Source organism: Mustelus asterias, chromosome 20, assembly GCF_964213995.1.
Source record: "Mustelus asterias chromosome 20, sMusAst1.hap1.1, whole genome shotgun sequence".
NCBI lineage: Eukaryota > Metazoa > Chordata > Chondrichthyes > Carcharhiniformes > Triakidae > Mustelus > Mustelus asterias.
The window spans coordinates 1,051,739-1,069,562 of record NC_135820.1 but is presented as its reverse complement, the minus strand read 5'-3'; the positions used below and the strand labels follow the sequence as shown (position 1 = coordinate 1,069,562).

At 52.1% G+C, this 17,824-nt stretch overlaps 1 protein-coding gene across 3 annotated transcripts in view; it reads right to left on the bottom strand.

Annotated features, from left to right (window-relative positions):
- The window catches only part of LOC144508369 (CD276 antigen homolog), a 309,505-nt gene extending 292,163 nt beyond the window's left edge, over positions 1–17,342 (bottom strand). Inside the window, exons 1-5 of one of the 3 annotated variants that reach the window (XR_013500268.1) lie at positions 17,173–17,342; positions 11,424–11,476; positions 9,550–9,876; positions 5,559–5,849; positions 3,376–3,750 (exon numbers count right to left, since the gene is read on the bottom strand). Coding sequence is in view for 1 of the 3 variants with exons in the window: in XM_078236224.1 (XP_078092350.1) it covers positions 3,632–3,750; positions 5,559–5,849; positions 9,550–9,876; positions 11,424–11,476; positions 17,173–17,195 (813 nt within the window). In the remaining 2 variants the exon portion in view is untranslated. Of the gene's footprint in view, positions 1–1,439; positions 3,751–5,558; positions 5,850–9,549; positions 9,877–11,423; positions 11,477–17,172 lie in introns of those variants that run through there. The other 2 variants (XR_013500269.1, XM_078236224.1) reach the window with 2 other exon arrangements.
- Between the last annotated feature and the right edge of the window lie 482 nt (positions 17,343–17,824).

Genomic DNA, 17,824 nt, shown 5'->3' with positions numbered 1-17,824 from the left:
TAGAGAGATAGAGAGAAACAGAGAGATAGAGATAGAGAGAGAGAGAGAGAAACAGAGAGAGAGAGAGAGCGACAGAGAGAGAGAGAGACAGGGAGAGAGAGAGACAGGGAGAGAGAGACAGAGAGAGAGAGACAGAGAGAGAGAGACAGAGACAGAGAGAGAGAGAGAGCGAGACAGAGAGAGAGACAGAGAGAGAGAGAGACAGAGAGAGAGATAGAGAGAGAGACAGAGGGAGAGGGAGGGAGAGGGAGGGAGGGAGAGGGAGAGAGGGGGAGAGACGGGGAGAGAGAGACAGGGAGAGACAGAGAGAGACAGTGAGAGACGGAGAGGGAGGGAGAGTGATGCGCGTTATCATACACGAGGCTCGATGCTCAGGAAATAAAGGCTTTTATTTGCTGTAACGAAGCAGCCAACAATTATATACACGATCCCAGGCTGAGGGGTCCCAGCCAGAGCAGGGACCTTTATACCTCTCCCAGGAGGCGGAGCCTAACTGGGATGTGCCACAACACTACAGTACAAAGGTGTAACAACCCATCCCTAACCCAACAGCAACATATGTACATCCTTGTAGTACTGGCCAGACCCTGGCTCAGTACTATCCAGTGGGAACCAACGATGGTTCACCACAGAGAGGGAGGGAGAGGGAGGGAGGGACACGGAGAGGGAGGAAGAGGGAGAGAAAAACAGAGCAAGGGAGAAAGACAGAAAGAGAAGTGGAGAGGTTTAGGGAGGGAATTCCAGAGCTGAGGGCCACCCCGAGGCAGCTGAAGGCACGGCCGCCAATGGTGGAGCGATGGGAATCGGGGAATGCTCAAGAGGCCGGAATTGGAGGAGCGCAGAGATCTCGGAGGGGTGTAGGGGCTGGAGGAGGTTACAGAGATAGGGAGGGGTGTCGGCACTGGAGGAGGTTACAGAGATAGGGAGGATTGTAGGGGCTGGAGGAGGTTACAGAGATAAGGAGGGTTGTCGGGGCTGGAGGAGGTTACAGAGATAGGAAGGGTTGTAGAGGCTGGAGGAGGTTACAGAGATAGGGAGGGGTGTTGGGTCTGGAGAAGGTTACAGAGATAGGGAGGGTTGTAGGGTCTGGAGGAGGTTACAGAGATGGGGAGGGGTGTAGGGTCTGGAGGAGGTTACAGAGATAGGGAGGGATGTAGGGTCTGGAGGAGGTTACAGAGATAGGGAGGGGTGTAGGGTCTGGAGGAGGTTACAGAGATAGGGAGGACTGTAGGGGCTGGAGGAGGTTACAGAGATAAGGAGGGTTGTCGGGGCTGGAGGAGGTTACAGAGATAGGGAGGGTTGTAGGGTCTGGAGGAGGTTACAGAGATAGGGAGGGGTGTAGGGGCTGGAGGAGGTTACAGAGATAGGGAGGGGTGTAGGGTCTGGAGGAGGTTACAGAGATAGGGAAGGGTGTAGGGTCTGGAGGAGGTTACAGAGATAGGGAGGGGTGTAGGGTCTGGAGGAGGTTACAGAGATAGGGAGGGGTGTAGGGTCTGGAGGAGGTTACAGAGATAGGGAAGGGTGTAGGGTCTGGAGGAGGTTACAGAGATAGGGAGGGGTGTAGGGTCTGGAGGAGGTTACAGAGATAGGGAGGGGTGTAGGGTCTGGAGGAGGTTACAGAGATAGGGAAGGGTGTAGGGTCTGGAGGAGGTTACAGAGATAGGGAGGGGTGTAGGGTCTGGAGGAGGTTACAGAGATAGGGAGGGGTGTAGGGTCTGGAGGAGGTTACAGAGATAGGGAGGGGTGTAGGGTCTGGGGGAGGTTACAGATGGTGGGGGAGGGGGGGGAGATGCAGAGATTTGGACATGCTGATGTTTTGGAGGGTGGGAGGTGTGTAGCGGGTTGAGTCTGCGCTGGTGAGCCAGAATTCAGCATTGATGCCATGTCAGTGGGATGTGAAATAATCACCCAATGCTTCATCATCGTGGTTTAATATGTCTCAAAACAGTGAATCCGACATTCCCAATGAGGCAGAGGCCGCAGTTTCACAATAGTTTTGTCCGTTCCCTCGCGTTTCTGTCAGGTGTTGGTGAGGCCTCGGCAGGAGCTGCATTTCTGCTAGGCCCGGACTGAGCTCTGTGGCTCTGTTGCTGTTCGGGGGGCAGGTGCACGCACCGGGCGGGGGGGTGGTTTCCGCTGTGGAGGGAATGCCAGAACTGGTCATTGTCTCTTCCCGATATTCCAGACGGGAGATCAGCACCACTCGACGACAGGCTCTGGTTTGGGGCCTCGGCCTCAGGCTGCTGTAATCCAGCCTCGGGCTCAGGCCCGCTCCCTCCAGGCTGCTTCACCAACCGAACAAAACCCCCCCTCAATCTCCTGAACGTCCTCCCATTCCTCAGTCACCACGGCAACCAGGCTCAACATGACTCCTCAGCAGCAGCAACAACCCGCATTCACGTAGCCGCCGCCTCTCTGCCAGAGTCAAATTCCCCCAATTCGATTTCAAATTCATTCCAACTTGTAACTGTTGATCCAAATTCGAATCAAAAGCATCGCACGCTATCCCACACCCGGAGCGGTGTCACCGTTTCCAGCTCCCGGCAAGACAGAGAGCGACCGCGTTCCCAGACAGCGCAGTCGGAGCAAGTCCAGGATTCATCGCAGTCCAGAGATCGCTGAATGCAAGAGGAATTTCATCACTTACCCCCCCCACCAACACTCAGTCACACACACTCTCTCTCGCATGCGCTCACACTCTCGCACCCGCGCGCACTCTCTCTCGCACCCGCGCCCACTCTCTCTCGCACCCGCGCCCACTCTCTCTCGCACCCGCGCCCACTCTCTCTCGCACCCACGCCCACTCTCTCTCGCACCCGTGCCCACTCTCTCTCGCACCCGCGCGCACTCTCTCTCGCACCTGCGCCCACTCTCTCTCGCACCCGCGCGCACTCTCTCTCGCACCCGCGCCCACTCTCTCTCGCACCTGCGCGCACACTCTCTCGCACCTGCGCCCACTCTCTCTCGCACCCGCGCCCACTCTCTCTCGCACCCGCGCCCACTCTCTCTCGCACCTGCGCCCACTCTCTCTGGCACCCGCGCGCACTCTCTCTCGCACCCGCGCCCACTCTCTCTCGCACGCACTCTCTTGCACTCTCACAAACCCTCAGGGTGGCACAGTGGTTAGCGCTGTTGCCTCACAGCTCCAGGGAACCCGGGTTCAATTCCCGGTTGGGTCACTGTCTCCCCGTTCTCTCCGTGTCTGCGTGGGTTTCCTCCGGGTGCTCTGATTTCCTCCCACAGAAAGACGTGCTGGTCGGTGCATTGGCCGTGCTAACCTCTCCCTCAGTGTTACCCGAACAGGCGCTGGAGTTGGGCGACTAGGGGATTTTCACAGTAACTTCATTTTAGTGTTAACATAAGTCTACTTGTGACACTAATAAAACTCACACACACACTCACACACTATGCGAATCTCCCCATGTGTGGCTCAGCTCCCCACACTCTGGTGTGAACCGAGATGGCTCTTGTCAGGGAGATTATTCGACCATGATGTGCATGCACAAGGGTGTTTCAGCAAAGGGGCAGGGGGAGAGGAGACGGGGGGTGTGGGGGGAGATGTGGCATGTGCCAGTCTGTGTCCACGCACTGCCCACAGTGCAGACTCACTCACAGCTGAGGAGGGAGTGAGTTAGTTCACAAAGAGTGAGGGGGAACTCATCAGCAAACACAAGAGGAAGGACGGCATCTTCAGGTTGGTTGCTGCAGCAATATTTGTGAACATTTCTGAACACTGTTCTTTGAGATGCACTGAGTGAAAAACAGGGAAGAAAGAGAGAGAGTGATTAGATAAAGCTTCCTCCTGTTCCTGTAACTTCACACTCCCAGCAGACCCTCTGACAGTGCGGCACTCCCTCAGTACTGACCCTCTGGCAGTGCGGCACTCCCTCAGTACTGACCCTCTGACAGTGCGGCACTCCCTCAGCACTGACCCTCTGGCAGTGCGGCACTCCCTCAGTACTGACCCTCTGACAGTGCGGCACTCCCTCAGTACTGACCCTCTGACAGTGCAGCACTCCCTCAGTACTGACCCTCTGACAGTGCGGCACTCCCTCAGTACTGACCCTCTAACAGTGCAGCACTCCCTCAGTAGTGACCCTCTGACAATGCGGCACTCCCTCAGTACTGACCCTCTGACAGTGCGGCACTCCCTCAGTACTGACCCTCTAACAGTGCAGCACTCCCTCAGTAGTGACCCTCTGACAGTGCGGCACTCCCTCAGTACTGACCCTCTGACTGTGCAACACTCCCTCAGCACTGACCCTCTGACAGTGCAACACTCCCTCAGCACTGACCCTCTAACAGTGCAGCACTCCCTCAGTACTGACCCTCTGACAGTGCGGCACTCCCTCAGTACTGACCCTCTGACAGTGCAACACTCCCTCAGCACTGACCCTCTGACAGTGTGGCACTCCCTCAGTACTGACCCTCTGACAGTGCAGCACTCCCTCAGTACTGACCCTCTGACAGTGCGGCACTCCCTCAGTACTGACCCTCTGACAGTGCGACACTCCCTCAGTACTGACCCTCTGACTGTGCGGCACTCCCTCAGTACTGACCCTCTGACAGTGCGGCACTCCCTCAGTACTGACCCTCTGACAGTGCGGCACTCCCTCAGCACTGACCCTCTGACAGTGCAGCACTCCCTCAGCACTGACCCTCTGACTGTGCAGCACTCCCTCAGTACTGACCCTCTGACAGTGCGGCACTCCCTCAGTACTGACCCTCTGACAGTGCGGCACTCCCCCAGTACTGACCCTCTGACAGTGCGGCACTCCCTTAGTACTGACCCTCTGACAGTGCGGCACGCCCTCAGCACTGACCCTCTGACAGAGCGGCACTCCCTCAGTACTGACCCTCTGACAGTGCGGCACTCCCTCAGTACTGACCCTCTGACAGAGCGGCACTCCCTCAGTACTGACCCTCTGACAGAGCGGCACTCCCTCAGTACTGACCCTCTGACAGAGCGGCACTCCCTCAGTACTGACCCTCTGACAGTGCAGCACTCCCTCAGTACTGACCCTCTGACAGTGCGGCACTCCCTCAGTACTGACCCTCTGACAGAGCGGCACTCCCTCAGTACTGACCCTCTGACAGTGCGGCACTCCCTCAGTACTGACCCTCTGACAGTGCGGCACTCCCTCAGCACTGACCCTCTGACAGAGCGGCACTCCCTCAGTACTGACCCTCTGACAGAGCGGCACTCCCTCAGTACTGACCCTCTGACAGAGCGGCACTCCCTCAGTACTGACCCTCTGACAGTGCAGCACTCCCTCAGCACTGACCCTCTGACAGTGCGGCACTCCCTCAGCACTGACCCTCTGACAGTGCGGCACTCCCTCAGCACTGACCCTCTGACAGTGCGGCACTCCCTCAGCACTGACCCTCTGACAGTGCGGCACTCCCTTTCCGTTTCATGTTGAACCCGGAGGATCCTGGGAATCCTTCCCACGATAGTTCCCTTGACAACCCCCTCGATTCTCCCAATGGATCACTCCCGGGGTAACGTGACAATGAAACACTTTTGCCAGCTCCTGGAGCGCTCCTCACACACTCACCTTCTGAGGATTTTTTGACGTCTTTTGCCATGTTGGTGATGATGTGACAGGCGATGGGGTCACTGCTGGCATTAACTCTCAGGATGCTGGTTAGCACGTACAGTCCCAGTGCGTCAACCTTGGTCTCTGTCTGTATGAGCTCCTCGGGGAAAGTGCCGTTGTCGGTTATGTTTACCCAGCGCACTCTCGCCTCTGGGTAGCCCCCTTGGCTCGAGCAGGTGAGTTCAGCCTGCTTGCTTGGATGCCTGTTCTCCAGCCTCGTCACGTTGATGCTCGGCTCGCTGTACTGTGCTGCCATTTTGATGAAAGACAGGGAGTCAGTCACGGTGAGCGGGAGATCGGCCAACCAATTGCCTCCCCACCCACCACCCCCCCCCCCCTCCACCCCCACCACCCCCCCCCTCCGCCCCCACCTCCAACCTCCCCCCACTACCACCACCCCCCCTCTGCCCCCACCTCCACCCTCCCCCCACTACCACCACCCCCCCTCCGCCCCCATCACCCCCCCTCCGCCCCCACCTCCACCCTCCCCCCACTACCACCACCCCACCTGCCTCAGTCTGCATCGATTTCGATGGGCTATTCGACCGCCAGGGGCATCGCCACTGGCAAACGCCATCCACTGGCAGTCGGCGCCTCGCTCCATTGGGAAGGGGGGGGGGCACGGAGGGATACGGGAAGAGGAGGAGGCCATTCTGTCCATCCCCCCCCCCTTCCCCGTTGTGGGGCGGGTCCCCCGGGTCTTAAAATTCCCCGGAACCCAACTCGACCCCTCAGACGCTGTCCGCACCGGCAAAAAACAAACTCCAGAAAAACAACTTCCTTGTTTTGAAATTTCCAACTGACCCTCCCACCCACCTCGACTGAATTTATTTTGGGGTGGGGGTTAGGGAAGGGAGTTCCAGATGTCCAACTCCCATTTGGGCTTCCAGATATCCTGCTCTCCCGCCGAATGGCCTGTCTGGTGGTGAATCTGTGGAATTCATTGCCACAGGGGGCTGTGGAGGCCGGGTCATTGAGTGCATTTAAGACAGAGATAGATAGGTTCTTGATTGGTAATGGAATTAAAGGTTTTTGAGTTAGAATCATAGAAACCCAACAGTGCAGAAAGAGGCCATTCGGCCCATCGAGTCTGCACCGATCACAATCCCACCCAGGCACTACCCCCATATCCCTACATATTTACCCGCTAATCCCTCTAACCTACGCATCTCAGGACGCTAAGGGGCAATTTTTAGCATGGCCAATCAACCTACCTCGCAAATCTTTGGACTGTGGGAGGAAACTGGAGCACCTGGAGGAAACCCACGCAGACACGAGGAGAATGTGCAAACTCCACACAGACAGTGACCCAAGCCGGGAATCGAACCCAGGTCCCTGGAGCTGTGAGTTGATTTGATTTATTATTGTCACGTGTGTAGTGAAAAGTATTGTTTCTTACGCACTATACAGACAAAGCATACTGTTCATAGAGAAGGAAAGGAGAGAGTGCAGAATGCAGTTTTACAGACATAGCCAGGGTGTAGATAAAGATCAACTTAATGCAAGGTAAATCCATTCAAAAGTCAGACAGCAGCAGGGAAGAAGCTGTTCTTGAGTCGGTTGGTACGTGATCTCAGACTTTTCTATCTTTTTCCCGATGGAAGAAGGTGGAAGAGAGAATGTCCGGGGTGAGTGGGGTCCTTAATTATGCTGGCTGCTTTTCCCGAGGCAGTGGGAAGTGTAGACAGAGTCAATGGATAGGAGACTGGTTTGAGTGATGGATTGGGCTACACTCACGACCTTTGTAGTTCCTTGCAGTCTTGGGCAGAGCAGTAGCCATACCAAGCTGTGATACAGCCAGAAAGGATGCTTTCTATGGTGCGTCTGTGAAGGTTGGTGAGATTTCGGAGGGGGGAGGTGGCGGGTGGATTTACGGGGGAAAAGGTGGGAGAATGGGATTGAGAAACTTATCAGCTATGATCGAATGGCGGAGCTGAGACGATGGGCCGAATGGCCTAATTCTGCCCCAAGTCTTATGGCTCCCATTGTTACTTTTCTTCATCCTGGTTCTGGACTCTTCCCCCTCCACCCCTTCTCACTCTGCTTACTGTTGTCAAACTCTGGATACAGCAGGATATCGATCAGTCGCGGATATGGGCGGAGAAATGGCAGATGGAGTTTAATCCGGGCAAGTGTCAAGTGTTGGACTTTGGGAGATCAAATATTCAGGGTAATGATACAGTTAATGGCAGGACCCTGAACAGCACTGACATACAGAGGGATACATAGGGTGGCACAGTGGTTAGCACTGCTGCCTCACAGCGCCAGGGACCTGGGTTCGATTGCCAGCTGGGGTCACTGTCTGTGTGGAGTTTGCACATTCTCCTCGTGTCTGCGTGGGTTTCCTCCGGGTGCTCCGTTTTCCTCCCACAGTCCAAAGATGTGCGGGTTAGGTGGATTGGCCATGCTAAATTGCCCCTTAGTGTCAGGGGGATTAGGAGGGTAATTGCATGTGGTTATGGGGATAGGGCCTGGGTGGGATTGCCATGGGTGCAGACTCGATGGGCCAAATGGCCTCCTTCTGCACTGTAGGGATTCTATGTTCTTGGGGTTCAAGTCCGTACCTCCCTGAAAGAGGCCACACAAGTAGATAGGGTGGTAAAGAAGGCGTGTGGCATACTTGCCTTTATTGGTCAGGGCAATAAGTATGAAAGTCAGGATGTCATGTTGCAGCTTTAGAAAACTTTGGCTAGGACGCAATTAGAGTATTGCGTTCAATTCTGGTCGCCACATTACAGAAAGGATGTAGACGCTTTGGAGAGGGTGCAGAAGGGGTTTACCAGGATGCTGCCTGGATTAGAGGGTGTGAGCTGTAAGGAGAGGCTGGACAAACTCGGGTTGTTTTCTCTGGAGTGGCGGAGGCTGAGAGGAGACATGATAGAAGTCTCTAAAATTATGAGAGGCAGAGATAGATAGACAGTCAGAATCTTTGTCCAGGGTTGAAAGGTCTGGGGGCATGCACTCAGGGTGAGAGTGGAAAGTTAAAAGGAGATGTGAGGGGTAATTTTTTTTATGATGTGGAGATGCCGGCGTTGGACTGGGGTGAACACAGTAAGAAGTCTCACAACACCAGGTTAAAGTCCAACAGGTTTATTTGGTAGCAAATGCCATTAGCTTTCGGAGCGCTGCCCCTTCATCAGATGGAGTGAATATCTGCTTGTTTGAGAGCACATTTCCACTCCATCTGACAGAGGAGCAGCGCTCCAAAAGTTAATGGCATTTGCTACCAAATAAACCTGTTGGACTTTAAACTGGTGTTGTTAAAACTCTTACTAATTTTGTTTACACAGAGAGCGGTAGGTATGTGGAACTCACTGCCAGGGTTGGCGTTTAAGAGGTTTTTAGATAAGTATATGAATATGCAAGAAGAGAGGGATATGGAGCACGGGCAGGCAGAAAGAATTTGTTGAATTTGGCGTCATGTTTAGCACAACATTGTGGGCCGAAGGGCCTGTTCCTGTACTGTTCTATATTCGAAAACCCCTTTAAACACCTCCAGCCCCACGAGGCGTGAGGTCAGCACAGGCCTGTGGTCTTTTGTGACGTCATTTAAAGGGGAGGTGATGGCCGAGCGGTATTATCGCCAGACTATTAATCCAGAAACTCAGCTGATGTTCTGGGGACCCGGGTTCGAATCCCGCTGGTGGAATTTGAATTCAATAAAAAATATGCAATTACGAATTTACTGATGACCATGAAACCATTGTCGGAAAAACCCATCTGGTTGACTAATGTCCTTTAGGGAAGGAAATCTGCCGTCTTTAAGCGGTCTGGCCTCCATGTGACTCCAGAGCAATGTGGTTGACTCTCAGCTACCCTCGGGCACCTAGGGATGGGCAATAACTGCTGGCCCAGCCGGCGATGCCCGTGTCCCACGAATGAATAAAAAAAACCCCTTGCGGCGCCGGTCACCGGGATGACAAAGGAAGGCAGTTTAAACCTGTCTTACCAATGACTTTCAGCTGTACGTTATGGTGTTTGACAGGTGCATTATGTAGTTGAACCACACAATTATAGCGGCCTTCATCGGTGAGGCTGAGGTTGCCGAGGTTGAGAGAGTAATTGCCATGTGCTAAGTCACCGGTGAAGCTGGTTCGATTTGCGTAGCCAGGACTGCACGTGGTGCATCTATCCCCGTTCTTGAAATATGCTGCCATCGCCACTTCCAATTCACCGTCAGTCCTCTGCCAATACACCCTCTTGACCAATTGTTCAGAGGCTCTGCAGGGCAGCACCACTTCTCCCTGGTAAGACCCGGTCACGTTAATTGTAGAGCCTGCCAGACAAGAGAATTGAATCGATACAGAGCAGGAATCAACGGTCAGAGAATTGCGGGGCAGATACAGCACTGGAGGAGGCCATTGAGTCCATCGTGTCGATGCTAGCTCCCTGCATGAGCAATTGGCCCAGTCCCTGTCCCACCCCCTTTCCCATACCTCCCACCGACCTTCTCCCCACCCTCCCCGATCTCTGAACATTTTCCCCTCTTCAGATTAAAAATCCGATTCCCCTTCTGAAGTTGGACCTGCCTCCCCCACACAATCTCAGGCAACGGGGATGACGTGGAAATGGTCGAGAGCTTCAGGTTTCTCGGTGTCCGGATCACCAACAACCTGCCCTGGTCCCTCCACGCCGACGCTGAAGTTAAGATGGATTGTTGCAAATAATGTTGGATCGTCACAATTTGCAACAATCGCAGCTTGGCCTCAACGGTGATGGTCTTATGGCCGAATTTTTGACCAAAGCTCAGGGCCTAGAATGGACATAGGTTCCTGCACAAAGAAAGCAGTTAACCTCTAACTGTCCCAAAGATATGTCAGTCACAGCAATGTGTCCTCACAATGTGTCTCACAACAATTAGCCTCTTACTGTCCTCACAATGTGCCTTACAGCAATTAACCTCTGACTGTCCTCACAATGTGCCTTACAGCAATTAACTTCTCACTGTCCTCACAATGTGTCTCACAGCAATTAGCCTCTTACTGTCCTCAACAGTGTGTCTCACAGCAATTAGTCTCTAACTGTCCTCGCAATGTGTCTCACAGCAATTAGCCTCTAACTGGCCTCACAAAGTGTCTTACAGCAATTAGCCTCTAACTGTCCTCACAAAGTGTCTTACAGCAATTAGCTTTTAACTGCCCTCACAATGTGTCTCACAGCAATTAACCTCTAACTGTCCTCATAATGTGTCTTACAACCAATAGTCTCTAACTGTCCTCACAATGTGTCTTACAGCAATTAGTCTCTGACTGTCCTCCAGATGTTTGGTCACAGCAGTTAGGCTCCAACCCTATGCCTCAGATCTATAGATTACAGTAATTCGCCTCTTAATTGTGGATCAGCTGAGGCAGGTAAAGCCACAATGTTGGGAGGAGGGTGGAAACTGACAGTAATGCCAACCCCCCGGTATTTTAATCTATTTTAACCCAATCAAAACAGCCTCCTGATACCGCCCCCCCCCCCCCCCCCCCCCCCCGCCCCCAGGGTGGTCAAGATTTTGGACAGCTGAGAATCAAGCAGCACAAGGGGGCCATTTGGTCCATCTTTCCTGTGCTAGCTCTTTGTGAGATCTCTCTCAGTGTGAAATAAAATTCTCCTCATCTCCCCCCGCTCTGGTTCTTTTCCTGATTCTCTTCAATCTGTGTCCCCTCTGGTTACCGAGCCTCCTGTCACTGGAAACACTTTCTCCTCATTTATCCCACGTGATTGTGAACGCCTCGATTCATTCTCCCACTTGTCCTTCCCTGCTCCGAGGAGAACCATCCCGGCTTTTCCCGGCCTCTCCATGTAAACCGCCCCAATTCTGAACGGGATAATACCCACCTGACTCCGTAGCAGCGACTGACACCCAGAGTCCGAGGAGAAACGCTTCCACCCTGAAAGGGAAGGAGATGGTGTTAAAGTTTGGGTTTGCGCACAGTGTGGGGTTTGATGTTTAATCCTCTCCCCCCTCTGTACCAGTCTCCACCCCCCAACCCTGTCCCAATCCCAAATCCACACCCTCCCAGTCCCTCCTAATGCAAGGTTCCAGAGCTTTGAATGCGAATTGCCCCAAAGCCAATCAGCTATTCAACCTTGGGCAGCACAGTGGTTAGCACTGCTGCCTCACAGCGCCAAGGACCCGGGTTCGATTCCCAGCTCGGGTCACTGTCTGTGTGGAGTCTGCACATTCTCCCCGTGTCTGCGTGGTTTTCCTCCGGGTGCTCTGGTTTCCTCCCACACTCTGAAAGACGTGCTGGTTATGGTGCATTGGCCATGCTAAATTCTCCCTCAGTGTTACCCGAACAGGCGCCGAAGTGTGGCGACTAGGGGATTTTCACAGCAACTTCATTGCAGTGTTAATGTAAGGCCTGTTATTTAATAAACTAAATGAACTACAAAATAAACCAGTCTGATTGGGGGTAGACCATTTAGGACAGAGGAGACATTCCTTCACCCAGAGAGTGGTGAGCCTGTGGAATTCATTACCACAGGAAGTAGCTGATGCCAAAACATTGAATGTATTGAAGAGGCGGCTGGATAGAGCACTTGGGGGCGAATGGGATCAAAGGTTATGGGGAGAAAGTGGGATTAGGCTATTGAGTTGGACGATCAGCCATGATTGTAATGAATGGCGGAGCAGGCTCGAAGGGCCGAATGGCCTCCTCCTGCTCCTATCTTCTATGTTTCTAAACTAAACTAAAACAAAGGAAGATGGCTGTGGCTGTGGAGGGGCAGTCACCTCAGCTCCAGGACATCTCTGCAGGGGTCCCTCAGGGTAGTGTCCTTGGCCCAACAATCTTCAGCTGCTTCATCAATGACCTTCCCTCTGTCATAAGGTCAGAAGTGGTGATGTTCGCCGATGATTGCACAATGTTCAGCACCATTCGCGACTCCTCACATACTGAAACAGTCCATGTTCAAATGCATCAAGATCTGGACAATATCCAGGCTTGGGCTGACAAGTGGCAAATAACATTCATGCCACACAAATGCCAGGCAATGACCACCACCAATAAGAGACACTCTAACCACCGCCCCTTGGCATTCAATGGTGTAACCGTCACTGAATCCCCCACTGTCAACATCCTGGGGGTTAACATTGAGCAGAAACTGACCTGAACTAGCTATATAACCACAGACGTTGGCCATGATGTGGACCTCACCTGGTGAAGGAGAGCACTCTGAAGCTTTGTGATTTCATATAAACCTGGTGTCGTTCACCTCTCATCATATAAGACCATAAGACCATAAGACATAGGAGCGGAAGTAAGGCCATTCGGCCCATCGAGTCCACTCCACCATTCAATCATGGTTGATTTCAACTCCATTTACCCGCTCTCTCCCCATAGCCCTTAATTCCTCGAGAAATCAAGAATTTATCAATTTCTGTCTTGAAGACGCTCAACTTCTCGGCCTCCACAGCCCTCTGTGGCAATGAATTCCACAGACCCACCACTCTCTGGCTGAAGAAATTTCTCCTCATCTCTGTTCTAAAGTGACTCCCTTTTATTCTAAGGCTGTGCCCCCGCGTCCTAGTCTCCCCTGTTAATGGAAACAACTTCCCTACGTCCATCCTATCTAAGCCGTTCATTATCTTGTAAGTTTCTATCAGATCTCCCCTCAACCTCCTAAACTCCAATGAATATAATCCCACGATCCTCAGACGTTCATCGTATGTCAGGCCTACCATTCCTGGGATCATCCGTGTGAATCTCCGCTGGACCCGCTCCAGTGCCAGTATGTCCTTCCTGAGGTGTGGGGCCCAAAATTGCTCACAGTACTCCAAATGGGGCCTAACCAGTGCTTTATAAAGCCTCAGAAGTACATCCCTGCTTTTGTATTCCAAGCCTCTTGAGATAAATGACAACATTACATTTGCTTTCTTAATTACGGACTCAACCTGCAAGTTTACCTTTAGAGAATCCTGGACTAGGACTCCCAAGTCCCTTTGCACTTTAGCATTATGAATTTTGTCACCGTTTAGAAAATAGTCCATGCCTCTATTCTTTTTTCCAAAGTGTACGACCTCGCACTTGCCCACGTTGAATTTCATCAGCCACTTCTTGGACCACTCTCCTAAACTGTCTAAATCTTTCTGCAGCCTCCCCACCTCCTCAATACTACCTGCCCCTCCACCTATCTTTGTATCATCGGCAAACTTGGCCAGAATGCTCCCAGTCCCGTCATCTAGATCGTTAATATATAAAGAGAACAGCTGTGGCCCCAACACTGAACCCTGCGGGACACCACTTGTCACCGGTTGCCATTCTGAGAAAGAAACTTTTATCCCAACTCTCTGCCTTCTGTCTGACAGCCAATCGTCAATCCATGTTAGTACCTTGCCTCGAATACCATGGGCCCTTATTTTACTCAGCAGTCTCCCGTGAGGCACCTTGTCAAAGGCCTTTTGGAAGTCAAGATAGATAACATCCATTGGCTCTCCTTGGTCTAACCTATTTGTTATCTCTTCAAAGAACTCTAACAGGTTTGTCAGGCACGACTTCCCCTTACTAAATCCATGCTGACTTGTCTTAATCCGACCCTGCACTTCCAAGAATTTAGAAATCTCATCCTTAATGATGGATTCTAGAATTTTGCCAACAACTGAGGTTAGGCTAATTGGCCTATAATTTTCCATCTTTTTTCTTGTTCCCTTCTTGAACAGTGGGGTTACAACAGCGATTTTCCAGTCCTCTGGGACTTTCCCTGACTCCAGTGACTTTTGAAAGATCATAACTAACGCCTCCACTATTTCTTCAGCTATCTCCTTTAGAACTCTAGGATGTAGCCCATCTGGGCCCGGAGATTTATCAATTTTCAGACCTTTTAGTTTCTCTAGCACTTTCTCCTTTGTGATGGCAACCATATTCAACTCTGCCCCCTGACTTTCCTGAATTGTTGGGATATTACTCATGTCTTCTACTGTGAAGACTGACGCAAAGTACTTATTAAGTTCCTCAGCTATTTCCTTGTTTCCCATCACTAGATTACCAGCGTCATTTTGGAGCGGCCCAATGTCTACTTTTGCCTCCCGTTTGTTTTTAATGTATTTAAAGAAACTTTTACTATCATTCCTAATGTTACTGGCTAGCCTACCTTCATATTTGATCCTCTCCTTCCTTATTTCTCTCTTTGTTATCCTCTGTTTGTTTTTATAGCCTTCCCAATCTTCTGACTTCCCACTACTCTTTGCCACATTATAGGCTCTCTCTTTTGCCTTGATGCATTCCCTGATATAAACACAGTGGCTCCCAGAGCAGCTCAGAGGCTGGGAATCCTGCGGTGAGTAACTCATCTCCTGACTCCCAAAGTCTGACACGATCAACAAGGACACAGGTCAGGAGTGTGATGGAAAACTCCCCACTTGCCTGGATGGGTGCGGCTCCAACAACACTCAAGAAGCTCGACACCATCCAGGACAAAGCAGCCCCGCTTGATCGACACGCTAACCACAAACATCCACTCCCTCCACCGCTGACGCACAGTGACAGCCGTGTGTACCATCTACAAGATGCACTGCAGCATCTCACCAAGGCTCCTTAGGCAGCACCTTCCAAACCCACGACCGCTACCATCTAGAAGGACAAGGGCAGCAGATACCTGGGAACACCCCCACCTGGAGGCTCCCCTCCGAGTCACTCACCATCCCGACTTGGGAATATATCGGCCGTTCCTTCACTGACGCTGGGTCTAAATCCTGGGACTCCCTCCCTAACAGCACTGTGGGTGTACCTACACCTCAGGGACCGCGGCGGGTTCAAGATGGCGGTTCACACTCCACCTTCTCAGGGGGCAATTAGATATGGGCAATAAATGCTGGACCCGGCCAGCGACACCCAGGTCCCAGAACTGAATCCTAAAAGAATGTCAACGTGGAGGCACAGGGTGACGTGTCCTGTTTGCTGAAGCACTTTGTGACAATTTTGACAACAAGGAGAGAAGTATTATCATCAATAAATATTAACATTTCAGAAATATTAAAAGGGCAATCACTCCAATCACAGCTTTTCATTCCAAAGTGAACATGAGCCAAACAGACACACAGTATAGAGAGAGAGATAGAGAGGGAGAGAGAGAGTGATAGAGAGAGAGGGACAGAGAGAGAGAGGGTGAGAGAGGGAGAGAGAGAGAGGGACAGAGAGAGAGAGAGAGTGAGGGAGGGTGAGAGAGTGAGAGAAAGTGATAGAGAGAGGGTGAGAGAGGGAGAGGGACAGAGAGAGAGAGGGACAGAGAGAGAGAGGGACAGAGAGAGAGAGAGAGAGAGGGACAGAGAGAGAGAGAGAAAGTGATAGAGGGTGAGAGAAAGAGAGAGGGAGAGAGGGACAGAGAGAGAGAGAGATAGAGAGAGGGTGAGAGAGAGAGGGAGAGAGAGAGAGAGTGATAGAGAGAGGGAGAGAGAGAGAGAGATAGAGAGAGGGACAGAGAGAGAGAGATAGAGAGAGGGAGAGAGGGACAGAGAGAGAGAGAGAGAGGGACAGAGAGAGAGAGAGTGAGAGAGGGAGAGAGAGAGAGAGAGAGAAAGTGATAGAGAGAGAGAGAAAGTGATAGAGAGAGGGTGAGAGAGGGAGAGGGAGAGAGGGACAGAGAGAGAGAGAGTGAAAGAGGGAGAGAGAGAGAGAGAGAGAAAGTGATAGAGAGAGGGTGAGAGAGGGAGAGAGGGACAGAGAGAGAGAGAGGGGGACAGAGGGAGAGAGAGTGAAAGAGGGAGAGAGAGAGAGAGGGTGAGAGAGAGAGGGAGAGAGGGACAAAGAGAGAGAGAGGGAGAGAGGGAGAGAGAGAGAGAGAAAGTGATAGAGAGAGGGTGAGAGAGAGAGGGTGAGAGAGAGAGAGAGAGAGAGGGAGAAAGGGACAGAGAGAGAGAGGGACAGAGAGAGAGAGAGAGTGAGAGAGGTAGGGTGAGAGAGGGAGAGGGACAGAGGGACAGAGAGCGAGAGAGAGAGAGAGAGGGAGAGAGAGAGAGTGATAGAGAGAGGGTGAGAGAGAGAGAGTGATAGAGAGAGGGTGAGAGAGAGAGAGTGAGAGAGAGAGGGTGAGAGAGGGAGAGGAGAGGGAGAGAGGGACAGAGAGAGAGAGAAAGAGAGAGTGACAGAGAGAGGGTGAGAGAGGGAGAAAGAAGGTGAGAGAGAGGGTGAGAGAAAGGGTGAGGAAGAGAGGGGTAAGAGAGAGAGAGAGAGAAAGAGAGAGAAAGAAAGAGAGAGACAGAGAGAGAGAAAGGGAGGCAGAGAGAGACGCAGAAAGAGAGAGAGAGATAGATAGAGAAAGAGGGCCAGAGGGAGAGGGGGCAGAGAGAGAGAAAGAGAAAAAGAGAGAAACACACACAGAAAGAGAGAGACATAGGGAGAGACAGAGAGAGACACACACAAACAGAGAGACAGAGAGAGATACAGAGAAAGAGACAGAGAAAGAGAAAGGGTGAGAGAGGGAGAAAAAGGGTGAGAGAAGGAGAAAGAGAGTGTGTGAGAGAGAGAGCAAGAGAGGGGAGGGTAGTGGGGCGCGCGGGACAGTTGAGGCAGAGAAAGTGATTAGACAATTCTACAGCAGGGAAAGTGGCAGTCAGGAAATGCTGGATTGGAAAGTGAGAGAAACTTACCCTGAACACTGGCAAATCCTCATGGCTGAGAGGGTGAGACAGAGTGACACAGACACAGGGTGGACACAATATCCTCACAGCTAGTCTGCCCTTCACACAATCACACACATCAATAAGACAATCCCACGAAAGGCAAACAACTGGAGATCACAGCTTACACTAAAATGGAGGCGTGGTTCAGGCAAACTGCCTGATTCACTCACAAACACTTAACGCTTCCTACACACACTCAACTCCCACCTCACAGCAAGCACAGGGATCAGACGCTTCCTCCCAACCGTATCCCAAACTCTCACCCAAATTAGTCATCTCCCAACATTGCAATCCTCATCCTGTCGATTCAAACCCAGTCCGTGTGTGAGACACAGTGTGAAACCTCAAGGATAATTGTCCCATCAAACACTCCCAGGACAGGCACAGCACGGGGTTAGATACAGAGTAAAGCTCCCTCTACACTGTCCCCATCAAACACTCCCAGGACAGGTACAGCACGGGGTTAGATACAGGGTAAAGCTCCCTCTACACTGTCCCCCATCAAACACTCCCAGGACAGGTACAGCACGGGGTTAGATACAGAGTAAAGCTTCCTCTACACTGTCCCCATCAAACACTCCCAGGACAGGTGCAGGACAGGGTTAGATACAGAGTAAAG